Raw genomic sequence first — 22,082 nt, forward strand, 5'->3', positions numbered from 1 at the left:
ATTTCACACCAGGCTCCACAAGTTGTGTAGCTGGCCTTGCATAGAACCTGCCCTGTACCAGGGTTATAAATGCACATAAAGTGTTTGGCCCAGAACTTGGCACAGAACAGGGCTTCGGTGGAGATTAGCTGCCACTATCATCATCATCATCATCATCATCAACTTCATCATCATCAACTTCATCATCTTCATCAGCATCAACATCATCATCTTCATCATCATCATCAGCCTCTCTCTGTCCACAACCCCTGTGCTCTCAGCTCACCCACCTCCAGCTCCCTGACTGCTTCCTCCTCTCCCCATTGGTCAGTCCAGCCTCCGTGACCCCCATGACCCCTCTATCCCCATCACCTCTGCCCATCTGACCGTGCTTTGCCTGCACGCAACCACTGGCCTCCCCACATCTGCATCAGTTCAGCCGACAGTCGCACTGCTCCAAGGGGGCTCAGTCTGGGTCAGCTCTGCCCTCAACCCTCTCCCTAATCACCTCCTCTTCCCTTTGCTCACCCCAGTGTCCCAACAAAATCTCACCAAGCTTCCACAGTTCCTCACCATCTCTTCCACTGAAGACCCAAAGCGAAAACCCTTCTCCAACCCAGTACCCCTCCTGCTGCCTACAACCTTCTTCCCTTTAGCAGCGATCCTTGCTCTTACATCCAAGTCAGAGACGACACTGCCCTCTGCACACCACTGCTGGTCCCGGCCTAACACACTTGAGGAGCCCTCCTCTTTGCTCCACCTGTGTTGCCTGCCTTCATTCATTCCGTCAGCAAACGCTTATCAGCCCCTCCACGCGCAACATCTTAGGTTCCTTGGGCCACTGCGGCGGCCAGAACATGTTACCGAGTCCAGGCTCGTACTTCTCACCCCACGGCAGGCCAGTAAATAGAGAGACAAGTTGTTGGGGAATAGTAGACTTTATCTGGAGGGCCAGCAGACCAAGAAGACGGTGGGCCAGTGTCCCAAAGAACCATCTTGGCTGAGTTGGAAGTCAGGCTTCTTTTAGACTAGAAGGGGAGGGAGGAAAGTCAAGCATTTCCAGCTCCCTTCAGCCTCCAGAGGGGATGTGTTGATTTCTTCCTGCCTTCAGTCAGTCACGGGTGGGCCTGGTCAGGGTGTTTCCTGTGAGCTAAACAAAGGTATTTAAATGCTCATTACTTGGGAGGCAGGGTTCCCAGAGATGGGCCATTATGTGTAATATAAGTTTATAGGCAACATCTGCTTAGTGATTAACTTGTAGCAAAAGCAATAGATTGCAAAGCTTAAAGTAAAAGAAACAGATCCAATATGGAGTCAGATTTGTTCTTCCCTATTTATGAACAGATCACAGCTCATGGTCCCCAGGGATCCAGACCCTTGACCTCTGTTTCTAGTTTTGTACCAGCTTCCTGCCTGGTGCTCCTGACTCAGCCCACTCCCAAGCCCACCTGCCACCAGCAGCTAGAGAGATGGCTCTGGAACAGGTGGGATGGCGTCACCCATCCCTGCTGAGAGTCTGCCGATACTTTCCTACAGCCCTGAAGAGGGCTCATTTTCTTAGCTGGAGACGCAGAGCCCTTTGCAAACTGAACTCACTGGCCTTTAGGATGATTTAATCATTCCTTCCTCGTGGTCTTAAGCACTGATCACCCACCACATACACACACATGGCTCCTGCTTCCCCAGCACATCAGAGCCTCACCTGTCCCAGGGCCAGTGCCTCCTCCTCTGTCTGCTATCAAGTCATGTCCCCTCTTAAGTCCTCTCTGTATCAGAAGAGCAAAGAGCAAAGTCTGTGCTGTGGGGACCCAGTCCTGTCAATCACTGCAGGTGTGACCCAACCCTGGACACAGCCTCAGGAGAGCAATTAGACTCCAGCTATAAAACTGTGAAAGACGCACACCTTTCAACTCAGCCACCCCCTTTCTGGCAAAGCAACCTGCAGATAACTTGCAGGCGCAAAGAAATTCACAAGGTGATTTACAAGGTGATTCCCTGCTGCATCATTTGTGGTAGCAAAATGTCAGTGTCTGTCCATTGTGGTCCAGTTAAATAAAAACAGTGGCCCCTCCAGGAAAGGGGATCCCTGTGGCTGCCATGTGGGTGGAGAACATCCCAAGAGAAGCAGCTTAGATGTGCTGTGCCGTGATGGGTGCTTTACCTGTGTTTACGGTTTTTCTTTATACGTATTGAAACATTTATCACACTTTTTAAAATTTTTGTTTGTTTGTTTGTTTTGGTGGGGGGAGGTAATTAGGTTTATTTATTTATTCTTGGAGGGGGTACTGAGGATTGAACCCAGGACCTCATGCATGCTAACCATGCGCTCTACCACTTGAACTGTACCCTCCCTCGCTTATCACATTTAGATCTGGGAAATAGGTGCTGAAATTCTCCCCCATTTTACAGACAAGGAGGGAAACCGAGGTGGTATTGAAGGATTATAGGATCTGCCTGGAGTCACAGAAGTAGTGACAGAGCCAGGAACTGAATCTGGGCAGCGCATGAGCTAATCTCGGAGCTAGCACAACTCTGTTGGCTCATTCAAAAGTGTCCACCATCCACTGTTCATTTTAAAAGCAAGGAACGGTTTTGGAAAATGTTACTCTTTAGAAGAATTAAAAGGAAAAATGCCTCCAAGAGATATCTGTACACCCATGTTCAGAGAAGCATTATCCACAGTAGCAGAAAAGGTGGAAGCAACCCATGCGTCCATCAGCAGGTGAATGGATCAACAAAATGCAGTCCAGCCATAACATTAGAATATTATTCAGCCCTAAAAAGGAAGGAAATTCTGACACATGCCACAACATGGATGAACTTTGAGGACATGATGCTCAGTGAAATAAGCTAGTCACAAAAGGACAAAGACTGTATGATCCCACTTCCAGGATGTCCCCAGAGTAGTCAGATTCATAGAGATGGAAAGTAGATGGTGGGGGCCCGGATCACGGGGAGGTGGGTGAGGAGTTAATGTTAATGGGGACAGTTTCAGTTTTACAAGTCAAAAAGAGTTCTGGAGATGGATGGTGGTGATGGTTGCACAACAATGTGAAGCATTTAATGCTGCTGAAATGTACACTTAAAAAATGCCCTTCTTTATTATGCCTTTGTGCCAGCTCTGTTTCTGGGAGCATCTGTCAATATTTGCCAATGACGGTATGCACCAAGGTGGGGAGGGGTTGTTGCTGCCTGAGGCTGGACGGGGGCTGGGCATGGCTGGGGCTAACTTCCAAGTTACCTGGGTTTATGCAACTGTGCTGGCACCCAGATCACAGAGGATCTTCTCTGGGACCTTGTAAACTATTCAGAAAACAGTAAAAAGAACATTTCATATCAAAATCCCTGAAACAGATAAAACTGATCTTGGAGAAATTCTCAGAGCCTTAATTATCCCATTATTATAATAATGAAAAAGAATATGAAAACAAATATATGTATTTATATGTACGACTGAGACATGTTGCTGGACACCAGAGATCAACACATTGTAACTGGCTATATACTTCAATAAAAAAAAAAAAGCAACAAGGACGGAACTACATTAACAAATTAGACTAAGAACAAAAAGAAATTAGGAAGATGGAATGGATAGAGATGAAAAACAGAAATGAATCAAATGAGGGGGAAAGGTTGTAAATGGGTGCCTACGGAAGTGGGTTCTTTAAAAACCAATGAAACAACAGTTCTATCCCCAGTATCGCCATTAAAAATAAATAAACCTAATTACCTCTCCCCTAAAAAAATTAAAAGAAAAAAAAATGAGACAGGTAACTCCTTGAAACCCTGATAGATTTGTAACAGTCAGAGCAGAAAAATAAACAGGTTTAGCGACCTTGAAGGAGATAAGGTGTCAGCATACAAGGGAACAGTTAAATAAGAGAATTCTACATGCAGCTCCAGGTAACATTCTGAAAATCCTAGGGGAAATCAATGATTTTGAGAAAAAAAAAAAAGCACATTTTGATTACTGACCCAAGGGGAACATCTGATTAGTTCAATGAATATAGATGAAATTAGAAAGATGATTAAAGAACCACATTGAACAGACACAGACAACTTATGGTTTCCAAAGGGGAGAAAGAAAAGGGATAAATTAGGAGACTGAGATTAGCAGGTACAAACTACTGTGTATAAAATAGATAAACAAGGTCCTACTGTAGAGCACAGGGAACTACATTCAGTATCTTGTAATAAGCTATAATGAAAAAGAACATGAAAAAATATATCTATATGTAAAACCGAATCACTATGCTGCACAGAAATTAACACAACATTGTAAATCAGCTAAACTTCAACTGAAAAAGAACCACATTAAAAATTTTTTTTAATTAAATTTTTTTATTGCTTTTTTTTTTTTGGTGGGGGAAGGGAGGTAATTCGGTTTATTTATTTATTTATTTTTAGAGGAGGTACTAGGGATTGAACTCAGGACCTCATGCATGCTAAGCATGTGCTATACCACTGAGCTATACCCTCCTCCCCCTTTTTAAAAATTTTTGTTTTATTTTTTGGGGAGAGGGTATGTGTTTTGCAAATGTTTTCTTCCAGTCTGTGACTTTTTTTTTTTTAATTCTCTTAATAGCACCTTTTACAGAACACAAGTTTTTAGTTTTATTCAAGTTCAGCATCAACTTTTTTTCTTTCATGGATAATGCTTTTTATGTTGTATCCAAAAATCCATTGCCAAACCCAAGGTCACCTGGATTTTTTTTCCTATGTTTCCTTCTAGAAGTTTTATAGTTTTGTGGTTTACATCCAGGTCTATGAGCCTATGTGTGTGTGGGGAGGGGTGGGAGGGAAATATACATAATATACAATGTACTACTTAACCATTGTTAAGTATATAATTCAGTGGCATTCACTACATACACAAGTTGTGCAATCACATCACTATTTCCAGAACTTTTCATCATCCCAAACAGAAACGGTACCCATTAAATAATAACTTCCCACACCCCCTTTCCCCAGCCTCTGGTAACCTCTATTCTCCTTTCCATCACTATAAATTTGCCATTTCAAGGTAATTTATGATGCTGTATTTTGAGTTCATTTTTTTGTGAAAGGTGTAAGGTCTATGTCTAGATTTTTTTTTTTTTTTTTTTTTTTTTTTGCGTATGGACATTCAGTTATTCCAGCACCATCTACTGAAAAGGTTGTCCTTTCTCCATCGAATTTGCCTTTGTCAAAGATCAATTGACTATATTCGTGTGGGTCTATTTCTGGGCTCTCTCTTCTGTTTCATTGATCTATTCTTTTGCCAGTCCCATGCTGTCTTGATTACTGTAGCTTTATAGAAAGTCTCGACACTGGGTAGTGTCGGTCCTCCAAGGTTGTTCTTCATATAAATTTTAGAATCAATTCATTGATATCTACAACCTGATAAAAATCTATTAAAATTAGTAAAAATACACAAGCCCTCATCCATCAATCTCATTCTGGAAATATTTCCCTTTGAAATAAAAGTATCATTGTATACGGACATACGTATAAAAGTATTTATTATTGTAGTGCCTTTTTTCCCCCTTTTCTTTTTGGTAGCAGAGGGAATAAAACTTGCAAACCAAGTGAACACCTGTTAATGGGAATGTGGTTCAATAAATTTAGGGTCATCCACACCATGGGAGATTATCAACCAATTACAAAGGGTGAATTAGAACCTCAGCAGGTGGTCTGAGAAATTTCCATAAGATGCCTTGGGTAAAAAAGTGGATCCAATATGATTCCATATTGATAAAACAATGGCCCTCACTCTCTATTTTCAGTCTGTTTATTTATGCATGTGTAAGTTTATTCAATGAGCTAGAAGAATAATCACGTAGGAAACACTGTAGGATGACCAATACAAGAGGAAATAAGAGAAAAAGAGTTTGCTTCTGAAAACCATTGAAAACAGCAGCTCTTCCCTCTAAGCCAGTGCTGTCCAATAGAAATATAATTGTGGCAGGGCCAGGGGGCGTATAGCTCAGTGGCAGAGTTTGTGCTTAGTGAGCACAAGGTCCTCGGTTCAATCCCCAGTGTTCTCCGTTAAGGGGAAAATTTTTGTAAATGATAATAAATAATTAAAAATTTAAAAATATGTAAAAAAAGAAAAATAGTAATATAATCGTGACTCATATATGCAATCTTAACCACATTACAAAACAGTAAAAAAGAAACAGATGAAATTTTAATAATTTATTTAGCCCAGTGTGCCCCCAAATATCATCATTTCAACGTGTCAATATTTAAAAAAGCAATGATGAGGCCTGTGACATTCTTTTTCCCTTATGAAGTCTTTGGAATCCAGTGTGTATTTCACACTTAAATCTCTGTTCGAACTGGCCGTGTTTCTAGGGCTCAACCGCTCACCATCTGGACAGTGCAGACCTGAAGACAATCTACAGGAATACTTGAGTGCCCCCTAGCGACAGACTCAATGAACTCCACCCTTCTTGACAGTTGATCCAACGCAAACATAAATGAGATCATGTGGCTCCCTGCCTAGAACCCTCAATGGCTCCCTGCTACTGCTAGGTCACATTCATGCTCCCAGGTTTGGCTCCCAATCTGAGTACAACTCACCTCTCTTCACAGGCAATTTCCATTCCTTTCCCCGCAGCCACAGTGGACTTACCCACCATTGATTGATTGATTGATTGACTCAGTGAGTGTTCACTGAGGACCCAGGGGCTACCCTGGCTCATGTGTGTCTTCAGAGAATCAGTGATGCTTGAGCTTCTGGGCCCAAGAGTCTGCACATAACCAACTGCACTGTTGGTCCTCACTCTTCGAGTATGATCTGGGGCTTCACACCTTCCTAGGAGGATCACTGGGGTGACTCACTGTGATAACAGATGTATAGTACCTAGCACACAGTGGGTGCTTAATAGATGCTGACTGAACAAATGGCATCCTTGAGGTTTGGGGGGAGCAGGGCAGGAAGCTGTAAGTGAGGACTCTGATAGCAGTGGGGGTGTGATGGGACCATCAGGAGATACCAGAGCTCCAGAGAGATGGGTGCAGATAGCAGGGCTGGTGGTGGATGCCCAGGTCCTCCTCTCTCAGCAGGATTAATCCATGCCTGGCCCAGGATCCCCAGTCTTTGCAGAACCCACTTGCAAATCACCCCTTGCAAATCACCCCTTGCATGAAAGTCCTAGACAGCTCCCTGCTGATTTTAAAGGAGCAAGAAAATCCCCATGGATGGCCCAGCCTCTCTTCTCATTCCTCTCTCGCTTTTGCCTTGTGCTCCAGCCATGCAACTCACACAGGGCCTTTGCACATGCTGTTTCCTCTCATTGGGATGTTCTTCCCTTCCTTTCCCGTCAGTTTAACTCCTCCATATCCACCAATCTAAAAGTGAGTGTCACCACCTTGGAGAAGCCTCCTCTGACCAACGCCCCAGCCTAAGCCAGGCCCTGGGGCACCAGTACCTCCCTTCCACGTCACTTACCACCACTAGAATGTGAGTTCCAGGGATCTTTGCTTTATTTGCTACCAGTCTCCCCAGCATCTAGAACAGTGCCTGGTATATGGTAGGCACCCAATAAATGGTTGAATGAACCCTGACTCTGATAAACTGCAGGAGGGCAGGGCCTGAGGCTGTTTCTGCTTTCTTCCTGTCCCCTGTGCCTGGTATGTAGTGGCTGATGAAGAAATGGTAGTCATTATAAACAGTTCATACAACTCAGTAACAAAAACCAAACTACCCAATTGAAAAATGGGCAGAAGACCTAGACAGACATTTCTCCAAAGAAGATATACAGATGGCCAATAGGCACGTGAAAAGATATCCCTAATCATCAGAAAATGCAAATCAATGGATTACTGCATTCTGTTGATTCTTATTTTGTAGTTGGCTGTATTCCTTTGAGAGCTATATAAATTCAAAAAGCTAAAGCTCTAAACTGTTCTTAGAAACAATGATCAGTACACATATGTAAACTAAAAAAAGTGCAGTATATTGTATACATGTATTCACATGCAATATATTGTATATGTGCAGTCAAATTGTAACAATTCTATCTAATAAAATTGAAAACTGAAAAAAAAAAAACAGAAAATGCAAATCAAAACTACTATGAGATATCACCTCACACCAGTCAAAATGGCCACCATTAAAAAGTCCACAAACGATAAATGCTGGAGAGGGTGTGGAGAAAAGGGAACCCTCCTACACTGTTGGTGGGAATGTAGTTTGGTGCAACCACTATGGAAAACAGTATGGAGATTCCTTAAAAAACTAAAAATTGTGTTACCATATGATCCAGTAATCCCACTCCTGGGCATATATCCATGGAAAACTCATATTCAAAAAGACTCCTGCACCCCAATGTTCATAGCAGCATTATTTACAATAGCGAAGACATGGAAACAACCTAAATGTCCATCAACAGATGGCTGAATAAAGAAGATGTGGTCCATATATACACAATGGATTCAGCCATAAAAAAGAATGAAATAATGCCATTGGCAGCAACATGGAAGAACCTAGAGATTATTATACTAAGTGAAGTAAGTCTGAGAAAGACAGATATCACATGATATCACTTTTATGTAGATTCCAAAAAAAATGATACAAATGAACTTATTTACAAAACAGAAACAGACTCAGAAAACAAACTTATGATTACCAAAGGTAAAAGCGAGGTGAGAGATAAAGTAGGAATTAGGGGTTAACAGATATACACTGCTATATATAAAGCAGACAAACAACAAGGCTCCTCTGTATAGAGCAGGGAACCATGTTCAATATCTTGTAATAATCTATAACGAAAAAGAAGATGAAAAAGAATATATATGTATAAGTGAATCACTATGCTGTGCACCAGAAACTAACACAACATTGTAAATCAAATATACATAAATCAATCAATAAACGGTTGCATAGAAACAAATGATGCCCTCAGGACTGGGTCCCTGGGCATCTGTGTCTTGGGCTACCACATGGCCATGGCATGTTTCTCTCAGCTTGACCCCACTTGATTTTCCCAAGAAAAGGACCAAAAGAGATTTTCTTTCCCATTTTCCAGATGAGGGAAACAAGGTCTGGAGGTCGAGAGGCACAACTGGGACTTCACAACTAGCTCATTCCTCTGGAGCTGATGATGAGGTATCTTCTCCATCAGGAAAACTCTCCAGAGCAACCCAGAGATGTCCACATCTTCATCCCCAGGACCTGTGGAGATGTTACCTAACGTGGAAGCATCTTTTCAGATGGGATGAAGTTAAGGGTCTGGAGATGGGGAGATGCTCCTGCGTTACTTGGGTGGCTCCAGTGGAATCACCAGGGTCCTCATAAGAGGGAGGCAGGAGAGTCAGAGAGAGGTTAGAAGATGCTACACAGGGGGGAGGGTCTAGCTCAGTGGTAGAGTGCGTGCTTATCATGCACGAGGTCCTGGGTTCAATCCTCAATACCACCATTAAAAAAAAAAAAAAAAAACCAAACACCTAATTACCACTCCCTGCAAAACACTTAAAAAATTAAAAATAATAATAATAATAATAAAAGAAGATGCTACATCACTGGCTTTGAAGATGGAGAAAGGGGCCATGATCCAAGGCATGTAGGTGGCTTCTAGAAGCTGGAAAAGGCCCAGAAATGGACTCCTCCTGGAGCCTCCAGAATGATCACAGCCCTGAGGACACCTTGACATTAGCCAGTGAAAACCATTTCCGACTCTGACTTCCAGAACTGTAAGATAATCAGTTTGTGTTTTTCAAGCCACCAAGTTTGTTGTAATTTGTTACCGTGGCCATAGGATGCTCACGCCTCCTCCAACTGAAAGGAGAAGGTTCCGGCAGGTCAGCGGGCAGTGAGCAGAAGGCTTCCGATGGATGCTGCATTGACCATCACCTCACGTTCCAAGCTCCATGTTCTGGGTGCAACCAGCCTGGCTGCTCTAACTGTTCCCCCAAACGGTGACCAAGTCTGCCCTCCCCAGTGATAGAGAGAGGACTGTGACTCTAGAAATGTGTCCAAACTGTCAGAGGTACAGGAAATGCATGACTTGTGAAGGGGAATGGCAGCTAGCAACTATTTGTCCTAGAGCTGCAGAAACATCTAGGCTTTTCTCTCCCTCAAGGGAGAGGAGGGTATTATCTCTGTGTCAGAGAGCATGCTTAGCGTGCACGAGGTCCTGGGCTTAATCCCCAGTACCTCCATTAAAAAAGAGAGAGAGGGAAAAAACAAAAACCAAGAAAAACACTGAGCACTCAGTGAAGCTGGCATGAGTCATATTTCTGGGGATGCCCTGGGGAACAGAGATGGCCAAGGAATCAGACTCGCCCAGCCCCACCCCTCCAGAGATGGAGGCCGAAGGTAGGGAGAGAACTCTGCCAAAGGGCTGGGCTTGGATGAGCTCAGCAGTGAGACTCCACATTAAAACAAAAAATGTGTACAACACACATGACATAAAATTTGCCATTCAAATCATTCTTTAAATTCTTAAAAAATTTTTTTCCTACTTTATGGAGAAGTACTTGATAAATATAATTGTATTTGTTTAAAGTGTACAATGGGATGATTTGATGTACACATACATCATGGAACGATTGCTTCACCATCTTTAAGTGTACTTTTTAGTGCTATTAAGCACATTGTTGGGCAACCATCACCACCATCCATCTCCAGAATGTTCTCATCTTCCCGAACTGAAGCTCTGTCCCCATGAAACACTGACTCCCCCTCCCCCTGGCCCCACCACCTACTTTGTGTCTCTAAGGATCTGACTCCTCTCGGAACCTCCCATGAGTGGAATCTGACAGTGTTTGTGCTTTTGTATCTTATTTCACCAAGCATCATGTCTTTAAGGTTCATCGTGTTGTAGCAGGTGTCAGGATCTCCTTTGTTTTTAAGGTTGGATAATATTCCATCATATAGATACCACATTTAGTTTATCCATTCATCTGTTAATGGACACTTGGATTGCTTCCATGTCTTGGCTGTTGCGAATCCTGCTGCGATGAACATGGGTGCGCAAATACCTCTTCCAATATGGCCTCCAAACTTTGACCTGGAGTCGCTGACCCATCTCCCCCACTGGGCTTCCCCAAACCCATGCGTTGTTTCTGGACTCTGTCCTCATGGGAGATTCCTGAGAGTGTGGTCCTTGGAAAAGGGTCACCTTCTCAGCCTCCTCCAGGTGAAATGAAACAGGTCCTAAGCAGGCACAAGCTTCTTATTCACCTTGGTGACCTCCAGTCCTCGAGCCTACCTGGGCTCTGCTGATGGGCTGCCCAGGGTTGGAGTCTGGAGGGTTGAGGACATACTGGATGCAGAGGAATTGAACACACTCTTGTGTCACACCTAGTGTCAGTCAACAAGCAAACGGGTTCTCTCAGGGGCTCAGGTGGGTATCAGCTGATAGAACCTGTTATGGTTTGAATTGCATCCTTCCCTGCCCCCCACCCCTGCCAAAAATATGTTGAAGTCCTAACCCCCAGGACCTCAGAATGTGACCTGGTTTGGAAATAGCATTTTTACAAAGGCAATCAAGTTATAATGAGGTCATCAGAATGGGCCCTAACCCAATATGACTAGTGTCCTTACAAACAGAGAGAAATTAAGATGCAGAGACTTCTTTAAAATGTGGGTTTTATCATTATGCAGGTATGACAGAGACAACGGGCCAGGAGACAATGGCCATTGAAAAGGCAAGTGGTTGGCAGGGGAGTGTATAGGTCAAGTGGCAGGGCGCACGCTCAGCATGCATGAGGTCCTGGGTTCAATCCTCAGTACCTCCTCTGAAAATAAATAAATAAGTAAACCTAATTACCACCTCCCTGCAAAAAAAAAAAAAGGTTATTACAGTTCCTAAAAAGAGGGGCACAGTACACTACACAGGGCCACATGGGGCAGCACCAGGGTTGGTCAGGAGGTGGACAGGGCCTGGGGAAACATAAGAACTTTATCGTGGTTCCCAAGGGGAAGGCCAGGCAATGCAGGGTAAGCAGGTTTAGGATTAGCCAGTTTGAATAATTACAGCCAGCTTGGGGCGTAGGGGCTGGCACTCTCTGCCTGGCACCTGGTCCCAGGTGCTTAGGGCAGGGGTGAGGCCTGTGGTGGTTGAAGGTGTGGGCTGGACTGGTTGCTTTGCATCTGAATGGTGCCCTGCGGGGTGATACCAGGAATTAATTCATCCTGGGAGGGGCAGTCCCTCCAGAGTGAGCAAGGCCTCAGGTGTAAAAGCATCAAAAACACAGACAACAAAAAGCTATGCTTATACACTTCCATGGTTCTAAGTCACCTAGTTCATGGTACTTCATTACCACTGCCCCAGGAGACAGATATAAACCCTTTCTGGAGGGTAGTGTTGTAATAATCACAGAAATATGTGTCTGTTCTTGAAAAAAAAATGAGGCTGAATACAATTCCATTGTATGGATGGACCACATTTTGTTTATCCATTCATCCAGCAATGGATTGTTTCCACCTGTTGGCTATTGGGAATAATTATGCTATGAAAATGCATATACAAATATCTTTTTGAGACCCTGAGCTCACTTCTTTTGTGTCAATACCCAGAAGTGGAATTACAGGACCATACGGTAGTAGTTCTTGGTTTAACTTTAAAAAAATTTTTTTTTGAAGATTTATTTAATTTTTTTGGAGAGGGGAGGTAATTAGGTTTATTTATTTATTTTTAGAGGAGGTACTGGGAATTGAACCTAGGACCTTGTGCATGCTAAGCATGCATTCTACCACTTGAGCTATACCTTCCCTCCTTGGTTTAACTTTTTGAGGAATCCCCAGGCTGCTTTCCTCAGGGGCTACACCATTTTGCATTCCCACCAGCAAAGCATGAGGGTTCCAATTTCTTCACATCCTCACTAACACTCATTATTTTCTATATTTAAATCTAGTTTTGGTTTTTTTTTTAAATAATTGTCATCCTCATGGATGAGAGGTGGCACCTCCCTGGCACCCCAGCTAAAAAGCCTCTACGAAGTAGAGTGGTTCTGTTACCTTCTGGCTTCTGGAGGTTCTGGATGAGAATGCTCTCCTAGGACGCCCTCTAGATCTTCCAAGTCATGACATTCCAGAAGTGGCAGAGGTGTATCTCTTCTTGGGGGTGTGTCACCGGGGGCAGGGCGCAGTCTGACAGTCAGGAGCCCTTTCCTTTAGAGACACGAGCCTGTCTCCAGCTCAGGAAATGTTTGCCCATCATGGTTCTGCGGCTCTGCTCCGATTTCTCTACCCAGAGTTTCTGGAAGCCCTCCCGTTCCGAAGTTCCTGCCTTGGACCTCCAAGGGTCTTTGGGGCACCGTGTTCCTCCCACCCCTCCTCCTGGCCAGCACTTTTGCTGTCAGCAGTGGCCATCCCTCCTTGCCCTGGGCTGAGTGGCCGCTGGACCACGCGACTGCTAAGCTGCATCTGCTGCCCCCAGATGATTCTTAACCCTCCCTGCGATGCTCGTGTGGCCCTGCCATTTCATCCTTCCTGTGGCTCTGTCTTCGTAGGAGTCACAGGGGACAGCTGTCCTCTGTGCATCTTGGGCTTCTGCTCTCTTGGGCTTCTGCTCTCCAGTGGCTGATCCTGCAGGAGCTGTCATCACCCAGGTTTGTTCCTTCATTGGACAGGCTGGTTGGGTGGGAGGTGGCGAGAGTGACCATACATGGATAAGGGTTGAAGCTGACGAATGGAGTCATGGAGGCTCACCACACTGTCTAGATATTCTCTCTGCTTTTGCATATATTTGACATTCTCCCTAACAAAAAGCCCCACATGACATGTAGTGTGGGGTGGTGCCTGGACTAGGCTATCTCCTGAAGCACTGTCTGAAATTAACAAAGGCTCATCACTAGCAGATGACGTGGTAAATAAACCACAGTTCCGCTCACCAGCGGAGTCCTCCATAGACATGGAAGAGAAGGAGCACGTTATCTTTGAAGTGACACTGAAATAGTTCCAAGAAGTCTTAAGAGGTGAGAAGAGCAAGTCCGTTCATAGCAGACTATTCACAAGCGCCCAAAGTGGAAACAATCCAAGTGTGTGTCAATGGATACACAAGCTATGGTCCAATCCATACAATGGAATATTATTCAGCCACAAAAAGGAAGGCAGTTTCCATACAAGCTACAACGTGGATATACCTTGATGTCATTACTGGTTGAGAAAAACATTAGATTGAAAGGCTACATACTGCATTATTCTATTGATATGAAAAGTCCAGAGTAGGCAAATCTATAGAGACAGAAAGTAGATTATTGGTTGCCGGGGCTGCGGGGAGGGGGTAGTGGGTACAGGATTTCATTCTGGGCTGATGAAAATATCTTGGAACTAGATAGATGGTTGCACAATACTGGGAACTGTGCACTGTAAAATGGTTAATTTCATGTTATGTGAATGTTATCTTAATTTAAAAAGCCGAAAAAGATGATCATCACCGAAAGGCACTTATTTGGTTTACAAGGAAGAGAAATGTTTACAAAGAGAAAAAAAAAAAAAGCAAGGGCAGAAAGATACAGAAAGCAGATGGGTCCTAATGTTTAAGTTCATTGTCAAAGAGAAAAGAATGTATGAGAGACAGAGAGGTTTCCACTGCCTCCCTCTTTCCAGGAGACTGAGGTTTGGGGCTTTGTGACCTGGAATCAGATCTGCCTGTGCTCTTTACTGGCTGTGGGGACTGGGTGAGTGACTTGGGGGCCCTGTGCTTCTGTTTTCCCATCTGTGTAATGGGTACAAGAGGGCCTGCCTCATGGGTCTGCTGTGAGGGTCCTGCCAGGCACAAGGTGAGCACACCGTGAAACAGATGGGGAAGCCCTGGGGTCCAGATGTTCTCTGTGACCACCCCCAACCCCCTGGCCTGTGCCTGACCTTCTCAGGACCTTCCCGGGAACTCCAGGACCTGTCACCCTTTCACCGCCACCCCCAACCCCCCGCCAGTCTCATTTCCAGGCATCCGGCCAAACTCTCCAGCCATATGCTCCATCCTCCCTGAGCCCAGCTGCTTCCTGCGCTCAGACAAAGAGAGCTCTGTCCCCAGACCACCAGGCCCAGGCAGGCCCAGTGCACCCCACACAGCACAGACTGCACCCCCACCGCCATGTCTCTTTGTCCCCAGCCCTGGCCCTGTGCTCCTGGGCACACTGTGCCAGCCCTGTCTCCATCCCTCCCTCAGGACCATGCTAATGGGCAATTGGGAATCTTCTGGCCCTGGACACACACAGTTGAGTTCTGTCTGCAAGAGGGGACTCTGGAAAGGCACAGAAAGTCAGGGGAGGGGGCACGTGGGGAGCGAATGGAGCTGGAATGACTCAGACATTCCAGAGTGCCCCTCCAGGATGACAGCAGTGTGGGGGTGCTCAGGGTAACATGAACGGTGTGGCAATGTGACAGCGACAGGTGACAATGAACAGGAACAGGGGGGTGATGGAGAAAGTATGACAGCAACAGGTGACGATGAGGAGACAGTGTGACAGCAACAGATGACACTGTAATAGGAGAATACCCTAGAGATTGGGGTAATGTCAGAAGGGCGGCCATACTACGGTGACTGGGGACAGCAGGGGAGCTTTGCAGTGAGAGGTGACAGCACTGTGATGACAGGCCTGCGCCGACCTGGTTTTCTTCAGTCTGGTCAGGAGGAAGAAACAGTCACCCTTTACCCACCTTGGGCCTTGTTTCCTGGAGCCTTGACTGCTGTTCAGAGCACCACCCAACCAGAGACAGCCTCCTTTCCAAAGGCGGTGGAAGACCCGGTTTGCTGGGGGAAGCGGTGTTCTTGGGGAAGCACAGTAGGAGGCTGGCTGGGGTCCGCGTGTCCATCCTGGGGTGCTGCTGGCTCGGCTAGGTGATAAGGCCTGTGGTCCTCTCCAGGGGCTCGGGACCCCCAGACCCTGTCTTTGAAGCGAACACGCTCTCTCCCGTTGCCGGGTGGCTCCATGCAGGGAGAGCTATGTGTGTAGGGCAAGGAGACTATACCCGGGTCAGGTGTGGTGAAGAGTGACGAAAGTTGATTGGCTGCCAAAAAAAAAAAAGACAGTGTGATGCGGATGGGGGTATAGCTCAGTCGTAGAGTGTGTGCTTAGCATATGCGAGGCACCTCCATCAAAAAAAAAAAAAAAAGACTGTGATGGTCATGAATGACAAGGCAGAGGGTTCAGGAACAGGGACTGATGACAAGACAGCATAGAGGACCTCTGCCATCTCCTTGGCCATCAGGCAACTCAGATGACCTTTCCCCGGGTCTGGGAAATACCCCCTTCACAAGGTGGATCCCATAACAAAACGTCTGCATTTTCCCAGCCCCCTTGCAGCAAGGTGAAGGCATTCACCTGCATCGTCCTCCAGCCAGGTGGCTCTGCCCTGAATCTTGACAGACGCTGGCATCAGAATCGGGGCCCCTGGATTCCGTTTTGCTGAGGGTGGCACTGGTTTCCAGCATCCGGGACCATCAAGCATTATCTGAGCCCAGGGAGTGGAGAGGGAATGTATGGGACCAGCTCTGTGGGTGATTTGGGGGTGACTCTTCTGGCTGCAGAACCCCAAATCCTTCCAGGGATTCTGCACGTGACCATGTGCCCTTTCTGCTGAGGCTGATTTCTTGTCACTTGCAGTTGGAGAATCCTGACACTCTGGGTGGCAGTGCAATTATTAATGGATGACAATGTCACAGCAACAAGATAAAGGTGACAGGAGACAACGTGAATGTCACAGGCAGTGGAGGAAGCCATAAACAGCAAGGTGTCCCATTGATGCGTGACAGCAGTGAGTGACAGTGACGGGTGACCTTGGAATAGGAATTTGGTGATCCTGCAATATTGATGGGGAGACTGTGTGACATGCTCTGTCCTCATGACAGTGTTGGGGTGGCCCTGGGATGCCGGGAGGCGGGGAATGAGAGCTTAAATGTCACTTTGCGACAGTGTGACATACTGGATGACCACATAGGGGGCGTTCTCAGGGTGACCTCATTGGTAATGGGCAGCAGTGTCACAGACCCAAGCAGCGGTGCCAATGAAAGGCAAGAAGGTGTGACAGTAGTTGTGGGGGTTGCAATGACCAGAAGCACTCAGTCCCTACTGTCACTGAGAACTTCCGCATGTCAGGGAGACTTCCAATAATTCCACATTGCTTTTGTCTGGGCACATTTCATGGAGTCCTTCTCTCCTGGCTGCCAGAGAGCAGGTAGGGAGAAGGAATCACTGCCTGATCCACCAGCCTTCCCCTGGGCTTAGCCATCGGAGTATTGGTCATGCTATGTCCCTGGCATGGGATGATCCCTCCCTACCTTCTGCACCTACGCTGGGCGCTTCTAGGACAGCTGGTACCTACCCCAATGTCTGTGTAAGATACATTTGGTGGCTGCAGAGCAGACTAGGGTGGACCTTGGCAAAGGAGCCTGAGAAGGGGTGACAGAGGTGTCCCTGGAAGCTGGCTCTTCCACAACAGCCCCTGCGCCTTCCCATACTGGAATGCCACACCTCTGTCAACTTGACCCTGAGGTTCTGCCCTCGCCCACTCTCCCCACGCCTCCCATCCATCCTGACCCTTCTCCCAGGCCCTGGGAACCCTGCTCCCTCTACCAGGATGCCCTGAATCTTGTCCTCAAAGTTTCCCTCTGCCTCATGCTTCCTCAGCCCAGCCCTGGAGCCATCACTGCTCCCAGAATCAGTTCTAGACCCCACAGAGTAGCCTCTAGAGTGACTCCTCTTCTTGGGAGCCCACCACGGCCCCCCTCAGAGGTGGGGGTAGACTACTGAGGGCTTCTGGGTGTTCCTGGCCTCTGCTACCCCTCCAGGGCCCCTCTTGCCCTCCTTCTTTTTCTCCTTTCCCCCAAATCTCCAGCCTCACTCAATTCCCGAATGTTCCATACTCTCCTGTCTCTAGGGTTTTGCCTGTCCTTCCCTCCGCTTTTCATATTTACTTCTTTCCACTGATCCTTCAAGGCTCCCATTCCTGGGCAGAATGCACCTTTCTTTTCCCCCTTCCAGGGTCCTTCTCTCTGGCGCAGGAATGTCATTGAGTCCAGGTCTGTCTCTTGGAACCCATATTGGGAGACTGTAAGAGTATCTCCTTGGTAGGGTTTCTTGGCAATTAAATGAGATAATGTATATGAAACTCTTAACACCAAGCCTGGCACGTAGCACCAGATAGGTAACGGCTCAAATTGTTATTTGCTATTTATTATGTTCTGGAAGTGCTATGACGGAGTCATGATCGGCACAGTCAGTTTTGGGAATTCAATAGGGTAAAGTTAGTTTGAGGGTGGGGAGGATTTTTGAACTGGGCTTTGCCAGATGCATAGAAGTTTGCCGAGTGTAATAACAGCCTCAGGTCCGACAAACAGCTTCTGACCAATTCCCATATTAAGGATCACTGATGGTGTCTCTTCTCAAGGGTGGGAAAGTTTTCAAGGAAAAACTAGAAAATTTTACTTGGGATATAGACTCCAGATATGAAACAAAAACTCTGAAATTCAGCCCTTGTGACAGGTAGAGAAACTGAGGATCAGAAAGTCTAGACATTTCTGGATTCTTAAACTCTTCATTTTAAGAATCAGGATGAAAAATGCGGACCTCCTCCCTAGGAAATGCATCTTTGCCCAGTGTTTTGTCTATTTTTAAGGGATTCTGGATCTTAGTCGAGTTAAGAATCCAGGCTACAGGTAAGTTTCCCAAGTCACTGTTGGAATTCTCCTTGCCCGAGGGAAGAGGCGGCGGCGGCTTGGGAGGACGCAGGAGAGGGCCTCCAGGTGAGTCCCGGGACATCTTGGGCCTGGATCTCTTCCAGGCTACCCCGACTCGCAGCCCCATCTCAGGGCTACCTTCAGTTAATTTCTATACGAAACGCGGTCCCCGCAGCACCCACACACCGCGTCTCAGCCCACGCCTCGGCTTCGTGGCCCCCATGCCGTTTCTTCAGCCCCTTGGAGTTTCACCCGGAGCCCCAGGCCCTCCCCCAGCTCCAGCCCCTCCTCCAGCCCAGGATCTGAGCCCCGGGCCCCCGCCCCGGGAGCTTCGAGGTGCAAAAGCGCCCTCCCCCAACTCCTCCCGCCCCCGACTCCCCCCAAGTGGCAGCTCTGGGCTGGGAAGGCGGCGGGGTCGGCCTCTCGGTTTCGTGTTCCCGCCCCGGGCCCCCAGCGCCGCTCCGAACCGGCCCTCCAACGCCGAGCCTCGCGCATCCGCTCGCGGCGCCTGCCTCCACGCGCGCCGGTTCGCAGGTAGGGCAAGCGCGGGACCGGCGGCGGACGGAGGAACTGGGGACGGCGGGAGGGGGAGGCAGGGGCGGGAGGAGGGGGCCGGGGCGACGGAGGGGGAGGGGATTCCTTTGTTTGTAGCCGGCAGCCCCGGGCCCAGCCCCCTCCCCTCCCCGCGCTCGGATTCGCGCGGGAGTGGGGCGCGGGGACTCGGCGGGCAGGAGGGGCTCTGCTCGGGTGCGGGTAGCGGGCGGCTGGTGGCGGGCGGGGCCGGGCCCCGCGCGGGGCACACGCCCGGCTCTGACACGCAGGTGAGGGCGGAGCCGAGTTTGGTCGCGGCCCCCGGGGCCTGCGTCCCGGGCCCTGCCCGGTGGAGAACGCGGCCCGCTGGCTCCGCGGGTGCGCGACCCTCCTCGTCCGCGGAGCCCGGGGCTCCTCGCTACCCACCCCCGATTCTCTCGTGCAGTGCGCGCGGTCCCCGCTCATTCATTCCACCAACTCCTGGGCGCGGTTCGCGGAGGCAAAGTTTTGGAGGGAGGGGCGCGGGGGCTGGGGGAGCTGAGTCTGGCGGGGCAGGAGATGGAGGCCCCGCGGGGCCCTGAGCTGCCTAGAGGAGTCCTCAGAGCGCAGACCCGCCTGGACAGCTTGGAAGCAGGAAGGGGTGTCCCTCCCTCACCAGCCGGGCCGAATCTTTCTCGCCTGCCCAACAAAGATGACAAGGATCTTTTCCTTCTCTGAGGACCTTGGAGCCACCTGGTCAGACCCTCATGTCACCCCGAGGCCCAGAGAGGAGCAGCCACTGGCCCAAGGGCACACAGTGGACTCATCCATTGTGCTCCCAGCCCAGTTCCTCTCCTCCCTGGTCCAGAAAGTGGGGCTTAAAAGCCCCCTCACCCATCCTGTCCTGGAGGGCCACTTGGTCTGCCTTCTGTCCCTGGAGTACTCAGTTTTCATCCTAACTTTTGCCTGATCATCTCCTCCGCCATCGCCTCCCTCTGGTCCTTCCAGGTCCAGGAGAGAGTCAGCCACCTCCTGAGGGTGGGGTGCCTTGGATCCTCTTCCCCTCCCACCCCTCTGCCTGGGCTTCAGCGCCCATTCAGCTCCTCACTGTGTGATGGCTTAGTGTCCCTTGACTGCCGGGCCGAGGGCTGTTCTGTCCATTGTGCCCTGTGCTCCTGCCCAGAATGTCCTCCTGTCACCTAGCTCCCACCCCTCTCTCCCTCCACTCAGCCCTACCAGCCAGAATTCTAGGAGTCTCCTCAGGCCTCCCATCTCCCTTCAAATCAACCTCTAACTGACGTTTACTTCACCTCCTCATTGTCCCCCAAATCCTTTCCTCTCACCTGGATGCCTGCCCCCAGCCTCCCTAACTGCATTCTTCCTCTGGGGTCCCTACAAGCCCTTCCACACTCCATCAAACGCCTATTTCTGCCCTTCTTCCTCCCACTTAAAGCCCTTCAAGGGCTCTCCATAGCCCTTGGCCTAAAGTAGATGCTCCTCTCCACCACTGTGCACTCCTGAAACACCAGGGTCCCCAGGCCCTCTGTCCCCTCCACTTAGTGTTCCATGCTCTTCTCACCTCTGCTCTCACTGTGCTCGCTCTGTCCCAGCACCCTTCTCTTGGCTGACTCCATCTCTGAGATACCACACCTCCTCCCAGAAGTCTCCCCTGACTGTTCACCTGCTTCCGGGTCAGGGTCGGATGTGTCCCTAGATTCCCGCAGGCCCCCAGTTTCTCCATCCCAGCAGCTGTCCCACTGCTCCTGGTTCTCCTGGGTGCCCTGTGGCCAAGGGTTTCTGGTAAGATTGACTCTGCTTCCTCCCCGCAGCCTCAGAGGGACACATCATGGTTCTGGAGGGTCCGTGCTTGACAGGAAGAAGGGCCAGCACCCTTGCCGTTGCCCGGGACCCCCTGGCTCGGCTCCTGCTGGCCTGGACAGTCCTGTTGTGCGTGGCGGGTGTCCAGGGCCGTTGGGACGGGGCGGTGGAGTCTGCCGGTCTCGGACGCATGCGCAGGCGTGGCAGCCCAGGCGTCTTGCAGGGGTGTGTGGTACCAGGGATGCTGGGAGGCCCCTGGGGTGTGGGCTGAGCTGGGCTGTCCCACTAGGCTGGGGGACGAGACCCAAGGGACAGCCAGCCTACAGGGTCTCACCAGCCACGCCTGCTCTTCTGAAGGCCAAACGTGTGTGGTTCCCGCTTTCATGCCTACTGCTGCCCTGGCTGGAGGACGCTGCCCGGTGGGAACCAGTGTGTCATGCGTGAGTGCCGCTGCCTTCTGGAGGTGGGAGGTGCAGGCAGGGGACGCTGGGGCAGCTGTCCTACTGCCAGCAGTCCAGCCTTGTTTACAAGAGGACTTGGCCTAGGGCATCTGGCTAAACCATAGGAATGGTCCCTGCCTCTGTCCTCAGGCTGCCACACCACACCACAGCTGCCTGTGCATCTGTCTGTCTCTCAGTCCTTTGTCTCTTTCTGTCTTGGTCTCACTTTCTCTTGGTCTTTCCCTAAGTCTCTGTCTCTGTCTTTGTCTCTCTGTGTCTGTCTTTTTCTCTGTGTATCTCTTTCTCTCTTTCAGTCGCTCTGTCTCTCTCTGCCCTCCCCCCTCCCCAGAGTGTCTAGAAGCTTACTCCGCTCCGCTCCCGGGAGACTCTCACTCCACCCTCCTCCCCTGCAGCACCACAGCCACTGCCCCAGCACCTGCAGCTTCTCTCCTTACCACTCAATGGTTCTCATCCAAAGAGCACCTCTCTCCCGATGGCTTCAGCAGGAAACTGGAGCCTCGGCCCGGTACCCGTGGGGCGGGGATGGAGGAGGATTCGGGGCCTGGCCCTGACTGATGCCCACTCTCCAGCCGTCTGTAGGCACGCCTGTGGCGAGGGCTTCTGCTCCCGACCCAACCTGTGCGCCTGCGCGGACGGGAAGCTGGCCCCCAGCTGCGGAGTGAACCGAGGTGAGCAGGAAGTGACCCCCAGGGGCCGGAAG

At 48.9% G+C, this 22,082-nt stretch overlaps 1 protein-coding gene and 1 long non-coding RNA gene across 3 annotated transcripts in view; one reads left to right on the plus strand and one right to left on the minus strand.

Annotated features, from left to right (window-relative positions):
* Positions 1-589: 589 nt before the first annotated feature.
* Positions 590-21,954, minus strand: LOC141574675 (uncharacterized). The gene is made up of 3 exons (XR_012501656.1): positions 21,817-21,954; positions 15,575-15,925; positions 590-1,129 (listed from the first exon to the last, which is right to left on the minus strand). It is a non-coding gene; the product is annotated as an uncharacterized LOC141574675 (long non-coding RNA).
* Positions 18,402-22,082, plus strand: part of FBN3 (fibrillin 3) — a 54,517-nt gene continuing 50,836 nt past the window's right edge. For both annotated transcript variants that reach the window (XM_074350879.1, XM_074350880.1), the window contains exons 1-4: positions 18,402-19,127; positions 20,933-21,146; positions 21,279-21,361; positions 21,952-22,050. In XM_074350879.1, the coding sequence (XP_074206980.1) occupies positions 18,476-19,127; positions 20,933-21,146; positions 21,279-21,361; positions 21,952-22,050 (1,048 nt within the window). In that variant the 5' untranslated portion in view covers positions 18,402-18,475. The remainder of the gene's footprint in view (positions 19,128-20,932; positions 21,147-21,278; positions 21,362-21,951; positions 22,051-22,082) is intronic.

The sequence above is a fragment of the Camelus bactrianus genome, chromosome 22 (genome assembly GCF_048773025.1).
Source record: "Camelus bactrianus isolate YW-2024 breed Bactrian camel chromosome 22, ASM4877302v1, whole genome shotgun sequence".
Classification (NCBI taxonomy): domain Eukaryota; kingdom Metazoa; phylum Chordata; class Mammalia; order Artiodactyla; family Camelidae; genus Camelus; species Camelus bactrianus.